This window comes from Phyllostomus discolor, chromosome 4 (assembly GCF_004126475.2).
Source record: "Phyllostomus discolor isolate MPI-MPIP mPhyDis1 chromosome 4, mPhyDis1.pri.v3, whole genome shotgun sequence".
Classification (NCBI taxonomy): Eukaryota; Metazoa; Chordata; class Mammalia; order Chiroptera; family Phyllostomidae; genus Phyllostomus; species Phyllostomus discolor.
The window spans coordinates 37,380,407-37,399,277 of record NC_040906.2 but is presented as its reverse complement, the minus strand read 5'-3'; the positions used below and the strand labels follow the sequence as shown (position 1 = coordinate 37,399,277).

Below are 18,871 nucleotides of genomic sequence, written 5' to 3'. Positions count from 1 at the left end.
GTGTGTTCTCATAGGCTCGGGGGGCCCCCTTCCAGCTTCTCCTAGTCTGGAACAGAGCGCCACTGGCCTCTGTGGGCGCCCCTCCCCCCCACCACGGGGCGGGAAGCGGGCGTAGCTGGACCCGCGGCGCGCACACTTGGAGAGCGGTCTCTGAGACAGTCAGTCAGCTTTCACTGACTCAGTGGTGTTTAGGCTTCTGTTGCAGCCAGTTACTCAGATCCTGCTGGGTTCAAGACTTAATGTTGTTTGCTAGGCATAAACTCCAACCCTTGACAGCCATAACTTGTCTTGTGTGTGGTGTTTTATAATGCTGTATGTTGTGACACACAAACGGTGCAAGCAAACTCTTTTCAGTTAATAATTTTTATTGGTGTCTTTCTGGGCTTCTCCACACGCTGAAGTTATGCATCTGTATTAGGGTACATGCTGAGCAAATGTGGGTACCAAAATTGATTTTATTTGAGAATGGAGAGGAAAAATAAGATTATTTGGAGTCATATATGAAATCGGATTACATACTTGGAAGTGCACAGTTTGTCATTTGTATTGTCGAAATACCTTTCAAAGTTTCAAAATTGGTGTAAGAGAATGTTGACTATATGTATATATCTTGCATTTCTGTTGGACCTGTGAAACAGTTATTTAAATTATTTCATTGTGTTCTGTGATTTCTGCTGCTTTTTTAGGTACAGTGCTGTCCTTAATCACTTTTCCTGGTCATCAGCACTCTTTCAGTAGTGTTTTGATTTCCATCTCAGCAACTATGGAACACTGATTCTTGACATCCATGTCAAGACATCCTGCATTCTTGACAGCATGCAGGGGTGTCCAAACTTGGTGTCTTTGGGCCACATTGGAAGAAGAACAGTTGTCTTGGGCCACACATTAAATACATTGCAACACGTAATCACAAAAATAATCTCATAAATGTTCTAAGTAAATTTACAGTTTTGTGTTGGGCCACATTCATAGCCATCCTGGGCTGTATGCAGTGTGTGGGGCCGCAGGTTGGACACCCCTGCGTGCTGTAACTTTTAAGTCTGATATCAATCCTTCAACTTTTCCAAATATGCAGTTTGTTGCACATACAGTAGAAGGCTGGCTGTGTTCCAGAAGTTATGCTAGGGATATAAGATTAATATAAAATCTCTGTCCTCAAAGAACTCTGAACCAGAAGGAAGGGACAGAAGAATAATAGTTAGAATAACCTATGGTAAGTTTTGGGTTAGAAATAAGGAAAAGGTGCTGTAGGAATACAGCGGAAAAGATGCTTAATCTGTTGGGGGTGCAGGTGGAGGGCCATGAAAAAGTCTTCCTTGAGAAGGAAGGGAACCTTGTGAGCTAAGGAACAATGAGTACTACCACATTAAGAGAGAGACATTGTATAGTATGACTTTCCTACTGCACATTTGGAGAATAATGGTGGAGATTAGAAAGAGGTCTATTTGTTAAGGACTTTAGACTTTGTCTTATTAGTAGTTGAAAATCTTTATAAAATTTTAAGTAGTGTAGCAACAGGATAAAACTTATAGACAGAACCCTATAGGTGGTTGAGATTTGAGGCAAAATATCTATTAGGAGGTTATTGCAAAGTATAGGGGGAAATGTTGAGCTGAACAGAGGAGGTAGCTGTAGGTATAGAAAGGAGAGAACTAGTTGGAGAAATATTTAGGTAGTAAAGATAGGTAAAATTTGGTGGCAGGATGTAGAGAGTAAGGAGAATTTGTAGAATGACTTTAAGGTTTCTAATTTTGCCTTGTGAGACAAAATGAGCATGGCGTTTGGAGTCAGACATACCATAGTGTGCGAGTGTCTTAAACAAGTTATTAAGCTTTTAAATTCCATTTGTGATAGAGGAATGATAATATTCGTAGGGGTGTTATAAGGACTAAATAGGATTATATATACGAGGGACCCCCAAAACCAGAATTTATTTATAAAGACTTATGTACTCATTCTGTCATGTTTAAACTTCAGTCACCTTCAAAGTACTGTCCATATGATGCAGTACACCTACTGAGATGTTTTTTCCACTGTTCAAAACAGTTTTTGAACTTGTCAGTTTCAATGCCTTTTAGTATGCTTCTGCTGATTTTTGTTTCACCTCTTCCAGATCAGCAAAACAGTTCCCTTTGAAGACTTTTTTCATCCAGGAAAACAAAAAATAGTCTCTCTGGGTGAGATAGGGCAAATAGGGAGGATGGGACTCTGGGCAGCGGTGGGGGCTCATGCTGTTTTTTATCAAAAACTGCTGAACACTTTGTGTGGTGTCGCAGGAATGCTTATAAACCACCCACAATTCAACAGGCAAGCATGTTGAAAGAGTCTTCAAAAGAAATTTAGTGAAACCTAATGCAGCCTCTCACAACAAGACCAGTTGGTACACTGATACAGGTGGGTTCCTAGAACACTCACTTAGTGAGGGAAGCCTGTACTTCACTCTAGAGGATAATTTTGGTTTTCTTCTGGGTCCCTCCTCATATAAAGTTGCTTATGTTAGCTATAAATTTTATCAAAAAGAAATATAGGACACAGGTTAATTAGAAAAAAATTCTGAGACCAGTTTGAGACATGTTAAATTTATTATGCCTCCAAGTCATCTAAATAATGATATTTTGAAGGTACTTGAAAATCAGGCCCTGTCCTGGAGTTTAGAAAAAAGCCTGGTTAGGTGATACAGTTGAGGGATGATATGGAGGCCAGTTAGAATAGAATGAATACTTGACGTGGACACTGGCCTGCAGTGTCTGCAGCATTATGGATGAGACAAAATAAATTCATATGGACTACCAAGTCCTGTGGAGGAAAAGGGATGGCATGACTTCTCTCTCAAGGGGAGAGCAAGCCTCCAAGTGCCTCGGCCACCCTCTCAAGAGGAGAGTGCCCCCGCTCCTGCCTTGAGAGGCTTTTATTGGATTCAATTTGCATAGGAATACAAGGCGTATATGTAAAGCTCATTAATCATTATCAGGCAGTAAGGATCAAACAACAGATAACATACAAAGAACTCTGAGGGCCTATTTTGAGTCAGGGTCAGGTAGCTAAATGGCCATAAAACTTTGGGGAACAAACTTACTTCCTGCGTGGACCCTTATTTAATTGAGAATGTTCTAAACAAAGCAGGTTTCACAGGATTGTACATATTCTTTCTTAGGCCTGATCGCCCAGGGAACCCACCCTTTCCAATACAGGGCTGCACCCACCACCGGCATTGTTTCAGGTTCAAGTCAATCAGGGGAAGTAAGGCAGCCAATAGTTTAAGGACTCAGGCTATGTCAAAGCCAAGGGGTGAGGGTCCATCACCCCTCTTCTGTAGCCCCCAAGTCCTTCCCTGGGAGCCCTTGTGATTGTGCCTGTCTTAGGTCATCCCTCCCTTGAGGAATCTTACGCATCATTGGCTAACCCATCAAGCATTGGGGGCCAGGCAGGGTGAAGTAAAAGGAGTAGAGGCAATGCCCTTGCCAGGGAGATAAGCTTTGTCTCCTTAGTGGCTTATGGCCCAATGGTCACTCACTCAGCCTTAGCCATGGAGAGAGGGTTACAGCTCCCAAAACCAGGCTGGGCAGTTCCCAACAAATATGTAAAGGGAAGGAGTTAAGACAGTGGTGACTTGCTGGGAAGAAAGACAGTCTTCCTAATGTTTACACTGGCATCAGGAAGGTGCTGATAAAATTTTTTATGACCCTTCATTAGTATTAATGAAGTGCTTACCATGAGTGAAATACTGTGATGATTCTGTGTTGCATCCAGAACTCCGCATTCAAAAGTTGTATAGGTTAGGGCAGGGGTGTGAGGAACATCTAGTGAGTGATGCAAGCCAAGTTTTTGAGGAATGTAGTGGAAGGGAAGGGTCATTACTGGTTGGGTGATCAAAAGGATCATGTTATGGATGTTCCTGGAACTGGTTCTATAATAATAACAGGATTACATTAGAAGGAAATGGAGGTGCAAATAGGGTGGGACTGCTGGCAAAGAAAGAATGAGATTTTTTGATCTTGGTCGCTAAAATCAGTGTATTATTAAGAGGAATAACAAAATTTAGTGGAAAGCATGGGGAGGGGAGCAGGAAGATAAATCCTCTTCTAGAAATATTTATTTTGAAGTGGCAGTGACGCTGATAGAAATGCCTGTCTTAACTTGGGGAGAGAGATTTCTTTTGGTGATATAGATTTAGGTATCTGTAACTGAGGCTTTGAGTTTTAAGATGTCTAAGAAGAGAAGAGAGGGACTGGGATATGCTCATATTTCTGGGAGGAGAGTGAAGAAAACATGAAGAGATCAAAGAGGTATAGATGGAAACATCCTTGAGAATTTGGGAGCATCATCAATGTTGTGCTTTGGAAAGTCATTGGAAACTTGAAGAGAATCCTGACAGTGGTTGTAGTATGAGCCATTTTGCAAGAGTTTCAGAAAGGACTTGGTGATAGGGAATACAGGTTACTTATTCAAATTTTGGCTTCAGAAAGGAAGGGAGAGTGGTAATTATTGGAATAAAAGTATCGAAAGCATTTTTGTTTTTTTATTTTATTGATTGTGCTATTACAGTTGTCCCAGTTTTTCCCTTTTTGTCCCCCTCCACTCTGCACCCCCCACTCCTTCAGGCAATCCCCACACCATTGTTCATGTCCATGGGTCATTGTATAGATTCTTTGGCTACTCCATTTCCTATACTGTGCTTCATATCCACATGGCTATTCTGTAACTACCTGTTTGTATTTCCTAATCCCCTTACCTCTTCCCCTTCCATACCCGCCTCCCATCTGGCAACCATCAAAACACTCTCTGTATCCATGATTCTGTCTCTCTTCCTCTTGTTTGCTTAGTTTGTTTTTTTAGATTCAGTTGTTGAAGATATATATTTATTGCCATTTTATTCATAGTTTTGATCTTTTTCTTAAGTAGGTCCCTTTCACATTTCATATAATAATGGTCTGGTGATAATAAAGTCCTTTAGTTTTTTCTTGTCCGGGAAGCTATTTATCTGCCCCTTTGATTCTAAATGATATCTTCGCTGGGTATAGCAATTTTGGCTGTAGGTCCCTGCTTTTCATGACTTGAAATATTTCTTCCCAGTCCCTTCTAGAATGCTAAGTTTCTTTTCAGAAACTAGCTGACAGTCTTATGAAAACTCTTCTGTAGTTAAGTAACTTCTTTTCTTTTGCTGCTTTTAAGATTCTCTTTATCTTTAACCTTTGGCATTGTAATTATGATGTGTCTTGGAGTGGGCCTCTTTGCATCTATCATGTTTGGGACTCTCTGTGCTTCCTGGACTTGTATGTCTATTTTCCTTCACCAAATTAAGGAAGTATTCTTTCATTATTTTTTCAAACAGATTTCCAATTTCTTGCTTTTTGTGTTCTTCTTTTGGCACCCCTATGATGCAAACGTTGGACCTCTTGAAGTTGTCCCAGAGGCTGCTTACATTATCCTCATCTTGAAGGATTCTTTCTTCTCCTTCTCCTTCTTCCTCTTTCTTCTTCTTCCTTCTCCTTTATCTTCCTTCTTCTTTCTTCTTGGTTGTTTTTGCTGCTTCATGTTCCAAGTCACTGATTTTGATTCTCAGCTTCAGTGTTTACAGGGAAACACTCTCTTGTTTCCCTGTAAATTGTTTTTTATTTCAATTTGTGTATCATTCTTCTCTGACTGGATCTGTTTCATGCTGTTGAGGTTCTCACTAAGTTTCTTGAGCATCCTATTACCTTACAATCTGCATCTGATAGATTGCTTATCTCTATTTTGTTTAGCTCTTTTTCTGGAGTTTTGATCTCTTCTTTCATTTGAGCCATGTTTCTTTGTCTCCTCATTTTGGCAGCCTCCCTGAGTTTGTTTCTTTGTATTAGGTAGAGCTGCTGTGACTTCCTGTCTTGGTAGCTTGGCCTAATTTAGTAGGTGTCCTGTAGGGTCCAGTGGCACAACGTCCCCTATCACCCAAGCTGGGTACTCGAGGTGCGCCCTTTGTGTGGGTTGAGTACACTGTCCTCTTGTAGTTGAGCCTTGATTGCTGTTGGCTGGTCAATGGGAGAGATTTATATAAGCCAGTTAGTTGCAAGGTCTGGGTGTGACCTCTGCCCTTTGTGGAGGATTAGTTGTGCAGGGATAGGGTGGCGGTGTTTTGACAGGCCTAAAGCTGGCCACTGGTACAGATGCTCTGAGGTTTTCCAGATGGTGCAGGCCAAGGTCAGCCCCTACCTGTGTTTTGCCTGGGGCCACCCTCTCTCAGCTATAAAGCAGTCTGAGATGGCTGCTACATGTGCTGGGCTTCAAGATTCCCAAGCTGTGAATCTAGGCTGGTTGCTCCTAATGCCGGGTCTGGGGCTACTTAGCAAGAAGTACAGGGACAGTGGGGTCACTGAGGCTGGCCGTTGCTTATTTGATCTGTTGCTTATCTGATAGGATTTAGGAAGTTGTGAAGGATGAGTTCAGGCCAGCCATTCAAATGGAAAAGTCATGGTTAACAGCTTGGGTGGGCCTATGAATTGGGTGGGACAGAGTCTCTGCGGATCTCCAGGGCAGGGCAAAGAATGTTAGCCAGGTTGATGGAGTCTCAGATATGGCCCTAACCTGCTGGCTCTGGCTCTCTGGGGGGAGGGCTCAGAAATAGGACAGTGCCTCTGCCCACCTTTCTGTCTGGGAAAAAGGTGTCCCCTAGCTCCCACCTTGATGCTAGATAACTCCAGTTCCTCCCTGTATGCCATTGGTGCCTTTCAAGCTGCTATCCCAGTACTAGAGCTCAGGGGGAGTGAGTGTGAGTAAATCCAGTTTGGGTTCTTGAAGGGGAACTGCTTGGGACTCCAGAAGTTTCTTCATTGACTCAACCCCCGCTGGGTTTTGCCTGGAGACTTACCTTCCTGGGCTGGGGGGCCTGGTGTGGAGTTGGGACTCCTCACCTCCCAAATTTTTATCCACCAAATGTGGATGTGGGACCAGCCAGTTTAGCTTCTCCTCCCCTTCTACCAGTCTGAATGGATGTGGTTTTTTTAATTCTGTAGTTGTCAGACTTCCATTAAACTCTATTTCTGATGGTTCTGAGTGATGGTTGTTCTATATTTTAGTTGTAATTTTAATGTGGTTGTTTGAGGCGGTGAGCTGTGTTTACCTACACCTCCATCTTGACTGGAAGTCCTCTATTTTTGCTATCAAGGCCAAGATGTCTGTGGGAGGGCTAGATAAAGAAGGTAAGTATAAGTGTTAGCTTAGGAGGAAGAGACATTGACCTCATACTGAGGGAGGAAGAGTACGGGTACAGGTGCAGGCATTTTAAGAAACCAGAAAACAGTGGGGTAGAGGAAAGAGGGTGTGTTTGAAGATAGAGTTCATGCTACCTTGATCTCAGTAAACTAGAAGAATCAGGAAGATTAGAATCAAATTAGAAGCTAGGTAGGGGGGACAGGAGGTGATAGAAGACTTTGAAGAAGGGTTGTAGAGAATGAGACAGTGATGGTGAGATTAATGAAGAGATTGCCCGGAAAGAGTGAGGGTTGAAGTGAGGCTAGGTTTATACCCCAAAGCTTGATTGATCAGTATTTTTCTCAGATCCTTGGGATTCTCAAACTAAGATATCTTCTTGAACATAAGCTTAACCTAATGTTGGTCCCCTTCAGGGCAGGGAGAAGAAATTCATTTAGATGTTATGAGGAACTCAATTTAGTTCAGGTATACTGGGATCTTTTAACATATATATGCCAAACATTATAATAAGTATCTTATTTACTTCTTACCACACCATATGATAATCATCATTACCTCCATTTTGTAGATTAGATGAGTTTTGGATTTTAATCCCCTCAGCGTTATGTAGCTGTTAGTATAAGGGCTAGGATAGAATCAAAAGCAATATAATTTCAGAACCTGCTCTCTTAAGTACCTTACCCAGCACTGTCCAATAGAACTGTACTATAAGCCACACATATAATTTTAAATTTACTAGTAGACACATTAAAATTTAAAAAAAATAAAGTAAAATTATTTTTAATGTTTATCATAACTCAGTATATCCAGAGTATTATTTCATCCTATAATCAATGTAAAAAATAATAAATTATTTTTATACTGATTTTGAAATCCAGACTGTGTTAACATGTCTCAATTTGGAGTAGTCACATTTCAAGGGCTCATGTGGCTAATGGCTACCATATTGGACAGTGCAGCTCTATACCCTTAGACCCGAGGCCAGTCTGAAGCTTGGGGAGAGTGCAGAGGGTGCCTTTTGCTTATGATAGCCTTACTTTGTATGACTGTTAAGGTAACAGAGTGACCTGACTATCCACTGTTTCCCTGAGTTATTGGGAAACTCTCCCAACCCTTGAAAACCTTTGAGAGGTGGTAGTTCACAGCTATTTTCCTTAAAAATGGGTATCCATCAAACTAAGGCAAATATATAATTAGAAGGTAATTGTTAGGATTAAAAAAGAATTCCTAGTATTTGTGTACATAATCAACCGTCACCATCATAATAAGGTACATTTTATATGGCCTTATCATTTACAGAACATGTTATATATGCTTTTTTATTTGATCCTTATAACAGACCAGTGAGGCATTATCTCCACTTATACAGATGATGAATTGATTTTATAGAGGGATTTAAGTGATTTGCTTCAGTTTGTGTGTAATAAAGATGAACCCCCCAAACCTGTATTTTTAAACTCTGGTCTGGTATATTTTTCTACTGTGCTAATCGTCTTTGCCTTATACAAAACAAAATATCTTTATATTTATTCATTGTGGCCAGCTAACACCACAGTATGTTGGCCACCCAGAAATGTATCCTTTAAAATCCTTTGTAATTGTCATGGTGACTATATTGCATTTCTTGCTAGTTACTGACTCTTATTTTATGTGACTCTGCTAATCTTATGTTGCCTGAGAAAGAATCCTAAAATGACACCTTTTTGTTAGGTTTGTTTTGGGCATTGCTGTTTTGTTTGGACATAGATTCCATAAGATCAACTTATCATGTGAGCATGCAACTAGTCATGGTAGATTAAGGATGTACCTAGTTTCTACCTTACATTTTTTGTCAAAGAAAACCTTGACCCTGGCAGAATTGCATGTTGTCAAGCTGATATTTTATATTTTCCTGAAATCTTTTCTGAAGTTAGGCATCAAGACGGATGCAAACCCAACTTCCTGCATATTGTTTAAAAAGTTGTTATGTATTTCTTTTTAGAGAGGGGAAGGGAAGGAAAAAGAGGAAACATCATCAATGTGTGGTTGCCTCTCCTGTGCCCCTTACTGGGGACCTGGCCCAAAACTCAGGCATGTGCCTTGACTGGGAATCAAACCAGCAACCCTTGGATTTGCAGGCTGGCACTTAGTCCACTGAGCCACACCAGCCAGGGCACCCTGTATATTTTACATGTGGGATTTTCATATGAGATTTTTTGTTGTTGTTCTTTGTTTGAAAGGGTTTCATAGCTAAAACAATTACTGGCAGAGAGACTTTGAATGTAAGAGTTGGATTGGCATGTAAAGGAACTTGAATACCAGCACAGAGATTTGAGCTTTATCATATTTTGGCTTTGGGGAGCCACATGATTAGAATGTTTTAGGCAGAGTAGTGTAGAGTTACATGTTATGTCTGGGATATGACTAATTCAAAGTAACAGTAATTCTAGGGTCCAGATATCCTGACTCCAAAAGAGCTCCATAGTAGAACAAGACATTGTAACTCATCAAATGTATGGATGACTAATGCTGTTTCAGCAAGACTCCCAGGAAAGCACAGGACTGACATCTGCATCCCAAAGTGACAGTACCATTGGTCATTCCTGGCCAGGCAGATCACATAACACACTCATTATAGCACAGTTGTGCTTATCCTCCTTCATTTATTACCATAACGTGATCTACCAACTAACTTTTCTGTGCCTTTGTCTTATAAAATGGAGATGATAATGACATCTGTTTCAAAGAGTATTTTTAAGAAATAAATGATATAATACTGTGTGTGTTTACGGTAGAGCTAGGCATACAGTGCGTCTCTATAAATGCGAGCTGCTATTATTATTGTGTTTTAGTTCTTTTAGGAATATATAATAGTTTTTATTTTTACAACTTATATTTATCTTCCTCTACTCTGCTAAAAGCTAGAATGAAACAGTTATCTGCAGCAACAGTTCGCCTCCTTTCAAGTTCCCAGACAATCACTTCAGTGGTCAGTGTTGTAAAAGAGCTCATTGAAAATTCCTTGGACGCAGGAGCCACAAGCATAGATGTTAAACTGGTGAGTGTCTCCTAGAAACCAAATATCTTTGAAGCAAAAAAAAAAAGGCTGGACAGATATTTTCTCCTTACATCTATTACCTTTCTTATCTTTATATGTACCAGTAAATTATTTGGAGGGCATTGGACCTTTTGTCTTAATAGTAAGTTCTTAAAAGTAAACTTAAATTTAAATCAACATTAGTAACCCTAAATTATAAAAGAAAACTTCATATTTAGGACTCCATTACATGAATTTAATGTGTCTGTATTTTCTACCAATATTTATCCTAGGTTATTAGCATATAGTTATTTATATATTCTTATTTGCATTTAATTTTTTCTGCCTAATCTTATTTCAAAGTTGATTTCTTTGTTGCTTCATAGTTTTTCCACTTTTCAATTTAAGTGCTATATATTAAATAATTTGAGTTAATATGGCATGACACTCGTGATTTATTACAGTTGTTTGGCATGTTTACCTCCCCAATTGTAAATTACTAGCCTACAGAGGCAAGGTCTATATATTTTTCATTTTTGTGTCTACTATATCTGCCCAGTACCTGCTATGTAAATGGTATATAAATAGTGCATAGGTGATGAATAAATTTGTTTGAGGTAATGTAAGAATACATTTTTGTAATCTAATTATCAAATATTTATTTACATTATTTCTAATGTTATAGTATTAGAAATAATACTGATACAAATCTTTGTAGGAAGAGACTACCCTTTTCATATATACATTTATGTCTTATAAAATCCTTATAAAAACTCTGAATTAGCTACTACTATACCCATTTTACAAATAATTAAGGTTCTGAGAACTTTTTTTTTAATCATTGTTCAAGTACAGTTTTCTCCCTTTTACTCCCAATCCAGCCCACCTACCCAACCCTCCCCTCTTCCCTCCCATTACCACCCTCCCCCTAGTTTTTGTCCATGTGACCTTTAAATTTGTTCCAGGTTCTGAGAACTTGCTCAAAGTCAATTTGTAAGCAGGGGAGCTGAGATTGGAATTCAGATCTTTCTGACTCTGAAACCCATTCAAGATCTTTCCTGTATGCCAGTGGTTCTCACAATGTTTGGGTGCATCATACTAGTTTAGAGAAGTCCATTACTTGGCCCCAGAATTTCAGATTCTAGGTGAGGCCCACTAATTTGCATTTCTAACAGATTTCTAGTGATTGCTGAGAACTATTCTATAACATATCAAACCTGTATTTTGTTTTTAAATATAATAAGCTTTATTAACATGAAAAAATTTATTAAACCCAAAGAAGGAAAATTTTTTTAAATTTGCTACATTCACTTTAGTCTGATTCTAATACAATTGATAGCAATTAAATAGGATTAGATAATTATGTCTGTCATCTCACTTAAGACACAAACATATCTTGTTCTTAAAGTTCTCTGGCAGAAAAACAGTTTTTAAAAATCATGGTACAAAGCCAACAAACAGAAGTCCTCTTAAAAAAGTAAATGGAAGTACAAATTTTTATCTGGCTATGTATTTTATTCCCTTGACTTTTATCAGTTTCTCTTTCTCTGCTTTGTAGAGTTTTAAAATAAACAGTTGTGTTGCTATACAAAATAAGGCCTGTTTTATTACGATTTTATACAGTAATAATTATCCTGGCTAGGAATGTTTTCCTAATTAGTTAATCAGGTTGACATTTTTTAAAACATTTGAAACTGATCTTTGTGTTTCTCAGATAACTGGAGTTCTTATTTGTATTGAAAGATTTTCATTTCTGTAGTTAATGATTTTAGATTGAAGAGAGATGAGGAACTAAATCTTGGGTGCTTTCCCTCAACACCTTGTATATCTATTTTATCTAAAAAGTACTGACATAAACAGTATTAAATAATTATAGGTTATTAAATAACCAGAGTCATTATAATTGTGGGAAGATTTTATTACCTTTAAAATTTGCATCTATGGTCATAAAACTTTGTGAAATCAAGTTTATGATAGAAGTTTAGTATCAAATTTAGAATATAGTATCTATAGAAAGTGTGATCACTATAGGAATTTAGATTTTGTTTATGTTGTATATACATATTTTTAGTATTAGAAAACAAATACTAAGCTATGAATTGAGGGTTTTTTACTTGATTTTTTTAAAATTAAAAACTCACTGAAATTGCCAAATTAGATATATTTTCTTAGCAGTTTCCTGTTAGGCCACTATGCAGAAAGAAAATTAAATTTTAATGTAAGTATTTAAATTTCTTATGAAAACAGTCAGTGGTTCAAGGGAGAAAGTATTAAAAACCCAGGTTGAAGAATGATAAGTGCTAGACTCTTGGTGGGTGTTATTTTTGTTGGTTATAGTGTTGTTGTATTTGAGAGATTGTATATACAGAGGTATTTATAATTTAGAGGAATCTTTTGGTCAAGTTTCAGTATGAATTTAAACATGATACCTATGATACTGAGACAATTCAAGGGAACTTTAAAGATTAGACTGATTTTTCTTATTTTATAGTTGAATCTGAGTCCTAGGAAAAAGAGGAACTTGCCCATAGTACCATAACTAGGAAATAGTAAGAAATTAAACTCCTACTTTCTTAAAATTAGGTTTCCATAAAAAAAATGATGAAGTTATTCCACTTGTGCTTCTGTTTCTAAATATTAACAGTTTAATGTCTATATACTAAAAGTGCTTTTTTAACTTTGTACAGGAGAATTATGGATTTGATAAAATTGAAGTGCGAGACAATGGTGAAGGTATCAAGGCCACTGATGCACCTGTAATGGCAGTGAAGTACTATACCTCAAAAATAAGTAGTCATGAAGATCTTGAAAATTTGACAACTTACGGTTTTCGTGGTGAAGCCTTGGGATCAATATGTTGTGTAGCTGAGGTAAAGTAATTTATATTGACTCTTAATGATTTTATAATCACAGAATATTAGAATTAAGAAAAACTAAACCAGTATTTGGCAAAGACTTTTTTAAGTGAATATATATAACATAAAACTTACCATTTCAGCCATTTTTTAAATTAAATTTATTGGGATAACATTGGTTGGTAACATACAAATGTCAGGTGTTCAATTTTAGAACATCTGAGTATTCTATTATGTGCTAACCACCTGAATTCCAGTCTTCTTCCATCATTATTTTAACCATTTTATAGTATACAATTGAGTGGCAGTAAGTACATACATTCACATTGCTTGCAGCTGTCACCACCATCCAAATCCAGAACTTTTTCATCATCTCCACCTAAACTCTGCCTCCTCCATTCTCTGCCTGTCTCTTTCAGCCTATCCTCTCACAACAACTATAATTCTCTCTCTCTGAATTTGACCATTCTAGGTACTTCACATAAGTGGAATTATGCAATATTTGTCCTTTTATGTTTGGCTTATTTCACTTAGTTTAATATCTTCAAAGTTTGTACATATAACATATATCAAAATTTCATCTTTTCTTAAACCTGATAATATTTCATTGTATGCTTAAATCACGTTTTGTTTATCCATTCATCTGTTGATGGACATTGGGGTTGTCCACCTTTCAGCTACTATTGTGGATAATACTACTATGAATATTGGTGTACTAAGTAAGATCTGTTTGAGTTCCTGCTTTCACTTCTGTTGAGTATACAAAGTATGTCCAGAAGGTATCCAGCCATGTAACATGAAAAGTAGAGATATTTACTGAAAAAAATAACAAGATACAAGTAACACTGTACATGGGACAATGACACCTCAGTCCCCGTCACAGTAGGTACCTTGGGACCTCACACAGTGCTCCCAATAGCCATCAGCTGCCCTGTTGTATTTTCCTGAATCTCATCAACAGTCAAATCTTTTTCCTCTCAAAGGTGATTGTAGTTTTGGGAAAAACCAGAGGTCACGGGACACCAAATCTGGGCTGTAGGGAGGCTGAGTCACCTGGGTGATTTGATGTTTTACCAGAAAACTGCATGAGACGGGATGCACGCGTGGGCACATTGTTGTGATGAAGCTGCCAATCACCAGTTGCGCATAGCTGCAGCCTTTTGAATCATCTGAATAGTTTCCGTAGATGACTGTTCAAGCTGTTAATGCAAAATTTCATGCAGATTTGTTGCTCAACTCACTCAGTCATTTTGGATGCATCAGCCACACAGTACACATGCACACTCCATGGCATCTACTGCCCCTACTGACTAGTACAGCAGAGTCATCATTTTTCATGTATGCACATTCCAGTCCACTCTTCTTGGCTGGCAGGTTACATTGATGTTGTGCAAAACGTTCTTATATTAACAATGGCTGAGCTTTTTCCGGACAGACCTCGTATACCCAAAGGTGAAATTGCTGGGTCATGTGGTATTTCTGCTTAATTTTTTGAGGAATGGCAAAGTATGTGTTGCAGTGTTTTTATTTAGAAGAGGAGAAAGTGTTTCAGTGACCCATTGGCTTGAAAAAAAATGTATTTCATAAAATTAAACATATCTTAACAATAAGTACTTTTCAGAGCCTTAACTATATTGAAGTGTATTGTGACTGTCTAAGGTTGGTGGTTTACAATAAGTACATTTCCATGCCATCTACTTGGCTATGATACCCTTTTATTGAGAAGCATAGCACTATTTCTGTTGTTATTCTGTGGAATACACTCTGGAAATACCAGTCTACTCAGTAGAGATTAGATTGTATCCTAGAGATGTGATTGAGTTGGCTTAACCCCCAGTTAGAGTCAACTTGGATCCTAGAATTTTCCTCTCCTGACTGATGGTTAGGGGATTTCAATGTTTACAAAACCCTGAGTTCAGTGCCTAACCCACTTGATTGCCGAGTACCAGTTGTACAGTGCCTGCCCCTGCAGTAGATTGTTCAACTAGTGTGTGGCAAAGCTCATCTAGAGCCTTGTTTTCTTCATTTGCATGTACTTCCATTATGTTTTGTCACATTACTCTTTGTGCTGTACTATTTGCCTGTTTTATAGATTGATAGTGTATGTGTGCTAGTGAGAGACATGGTGATTGTGAGGGTCTTTTTAAGTACCCAAGTTTGTTCAGAGGTCGTGTAAGCCTTCATTTGTGCTTAGGCTGGCACACCCTATTTAGGTGAGAATTTTCAGGTGCAATAAAATGGTAGGATTTTATACCTGTTGTCTGTGAAAAGTGTCATGGACAGGAGACATTGTTTCTGTCTCCTTATCTGGTCTCTGGACATCTGTTTGGTAGCCTAGTCTCCCCAGCACTGATATATTCTCCAGGCTTATTGTGATCTCTCTGCCCTTCTGTCTGTAGAATGTTGTCATAGGGTAGATTTTCTCCACTTTTTGTGGATAGGGTCCCAGCTAGGTATTCATTTACTCTTCGACAGTGGGTTCTGTAAGGTGATGCCTAAATAAGAAAGAAAAATGGTGGGTGGGAGAGGAGGTGGAGTTTAAAGTAGCCTATTTTGCTGTTCTAGCAGAGCATAGTAGGCCCTTGCTTAGAAGCAAGGTGTTCAGACATCGCTAAAGGAGGAAAGACTTTGTTGTTCCTTAAGTGCACTTTTCTTGAAACTTTTATCCCAAAACTAGCATACCCTGTGTTTCCGTTATGTTTCTTAGCACTTGATTTATTTAAACTTCCCTGAGCCTCCAAAGAGATTTTAGGGAAGAGGGAGTAAAGGGTACATTGGGTATTGCCTGTCATTCTCCCAAGAGACAGTATATGGGAACCTGTAGTTCTGGGATCTTGGAGAAAGAGCCTGTTTTAAAAGTGGGGTAGAATTTGTACAGGTACTAGTACTCTGAAGCTCCCAGTACTACTACTATTGTTGAAGCTCTTGGTAACTGTTTTAGAAATCATATCATTTGTTTGGTAACATAATATTTGATTTTTTTTAACTGTTGTCCAAATTTGGTAGGTTGCCTTTAAACTTTACTTTGGTGTATATAATTTAGCATGTCTGTATTTTCTAAGAACCTTTCAACTGAAATTAGTCATTATTGGCTTTGTCTGCTAGGTGGCAGCACTACACTTAGTCTTTTAAAGTATATTGCACATAGGCCGTGTGATTTATCCAAATCCACACTGTAGTTCTGGTTTTAGAAGGCTGTCTTGCAAGTCCTAATCCAGTGGTACTCTCTGTTTTGTTTCTTTATTTGATTACTTGAACCCACTTGATACCTATTTTTATCATTTTGTCTTTTGTTTCATTTTTGAAGCATTTGAATGCCTTGAATATAAATACTTAAAATAATGTTTGGTCATCAAAATTACAAAAGGAATAAAAGAATTGTCAAAGTATCACAATAGTAGGAAACTATAAATTTTAAAAATTATGTTCAGTTTTCACATTGCAATGTTAAATGCTTATAGAAAATATTACCATTTTGTGGAATCTCTATACCTCAAATCTTTGGGGGAACCACATACAGATACATGTGTTGTGAGTTTTTATAAATGTATAATCTGGATCCAGATACAGACTCTTTTTTTTTAATTTTTTAGGATTTTATTTATTTATTTTTAGAGGGAAGGGAGGGGGAGAGAGAGAGAGAGAGAGGGAGGGAGGGAGAGAGAGGGAGAGAGAGAGAGAGAGAAACATCAATGTGCAGTTGCTGGGGGTTATGGCCTGCAACCCAGGCATGTACCCTGGCTGGGAATCGAACCTGGGACACTTTGGTTCCCAGCCCGCGCTCAATCCACTGAGCTACGCCAGCCAGGGCTCAGATACAGACTCTTGTCAGCACCCCTGAAGGTTCTCTCATGCCCACTCCCAGTCAGTAGTCCTCAAAGTAGTTGCTGTTCTGGCCTATATAGATTCTTGTAGATTCTATATAGATTCTCTGGCCTAATCAACATAGATTAGGTCTACCTGTTTTTGAACTGGATCTGAATGGAATCTTACTATATGTATTATTTTTGTCCCAGACAAAATTTTTTATGATAATTTAGGTTTGAAAGCCAAAGGAAATACAGAACTTCGATGGTAGTAGTAATGGACCCTAGTCACTGCCCAGAACCTCATTTCAGGAGTGAGCACTCATTTTCCCAGCTACTAAGAGTATTGGCGACTGAATGCCCACAGCTGAGTTTCCCTCTGGAGTTTGCCCTTACCTCAGCTAAAGAGAGTTACCTTACTCATGGCATAGAGGGCACCCACATCCAGTGAACGGTTGATAAGGGATTGTAAAGGCCCCTTTCCAGTTCACAACTCTGCCATACTATCTGTGCTCAAGAGCATCCCCCTGGGGTCGGCCAAGACCTTTTGACTGTGGCACAGTCTCACTTCTCCTTCTACTGTGTCCCCATGGGAGGTCATCCTAGGAGCACTCCCCAGTAACTGCCCACACTAGTCTCCATCTCGGTCTACTTCATGTGTAAGCCATTCTACAATGAGGTTTTATGGTTTGGTCTCATAATATTGATAAGGAGACTGAGGTCTTCTGAAGACCAAATGCCAATTCTTCTCAGACCAGCTTTAAAACAGTCTCATAATCAGTTGGCTAATATTTCGTTGTATGCAGGGTGCTGTGCTAAGACGTTTACCTCAGAGGAACTGTGTACAGTGAAGTAAAAATGGAATATGAAAATTGTAAGACGGTCTGTTGGGGTACAAAGTTGCTATCTTCTCAGATTTCTGACCACCTGAATAAAGTGCCTATAAACATTCAAAAAAAAAAGAGAGAGAAAGAAGGGAGAGAGGGAGGGAAAGGAAGGGAAGGGAGGGGAGGGGAGGGGGAGGGAGAGGAGAGGAAGAAATTGTGACTTATTTTGGGATAAATAGTGTGTTGATGGTGAAACTGAGAATTCAGTCCTAATTTCATGCTTCCCAGTGCTGAGTTTTCTAGAATGGGTCATGCTGCCTTCTTATTAGTGTTAGAAAGATATTCCTAAATTTAAAGTACCTCATATTTTAAATAATAAATATCCCAGGCCTGCGATGGTAAGCTCAATAGATAAGTTCCAACTTGATTTCTCCTAATAACTTATATGGGAAGGATTCTGAATAGTGTTTCAGAAAGCAATATACACTAGTTAAGGTCAATTACATTTAAAAATAAATACTATTGTTACTCAGGAGGACTTACTGAGTACTTTTTGGGGGAAAAATTCACCTTTTAAACTTAGTGAATAGTCTTCATCACTCCAGTGAAGTTTCATTTAAAGAAGTTGCATATTTATTTTAAGGCTCCAATTTATTTTGAAAATTTTTTAATAGAGATTACAATTACATAATACAAATTAATGATCTGGTTATTTTATCTGCCAGACTAACTGATGCTGATAATATTAAAGTCATACAGATGTAAATCATCTCAGGCTCATCAGATTGATAATACAGGGTGGGGCAAAAGTAGGTTTATGGTTGTGAGCAGGAAACACAGTTTATTGTTGTATTATCATCTATTAATAACTGTTAACATTGTCCATACAAACAGCGGTAAACATAATTTTGCCCCGATGTGTCTGTAATTGGGGTACTGTTTTGTACAATATTAACCCGCTATTACCAAAAACTCCGATTGTTGAAATTACTTTTTGTCAGATCATTCTAAAGGTGTTAATAATTTTAGTTGTAAAAATAAAAATTTAGACTTTCAGCAAAATTGGCCACAGAAATTTAAAATGCATCTAATTCTTTACTCTTTATACACTTTAAAAGAATGGGCAGTTTTCTAGTTTGTCAATAATAAAATGACTTTCAATCTTAGAATCAAACAGTC

The 18,871-nt window shown here is 38.3% G+C and overlaps 1 protein-coding gene across 4 annotated transcripts in view; it reads left to right on the top strand.

Moving 5' to 3' along the window:
• The window catches only part of PMS1 (PMS1 homolog 1, mismatch repair system component), an 86,019-nt gene that overhangs the window by 158 nt on the left and 66,990 nt on the right, over positions 1-18,871 (top strand). For all 4 annotated transcript variants that reach the window (XM_036023182.1, XM_036023180.1, XM_036023179.1 and 1 more), the window contains exons 2-3: positions 10,074-10,225; positions 12,892-13,074. In XM_036023182.1, coding sequence (XP_035879075.1) covers positions 10,094-10,225; positions 12,892-13,074 — 315 coding nt within the window. In that variant the 5' untranslated portion in view covers positions 10,074-10,093. The remainder of the gene's footprint in view (positions 1-10,073; positions 10,226-12,891; positions 13,075-18,871) is intronic.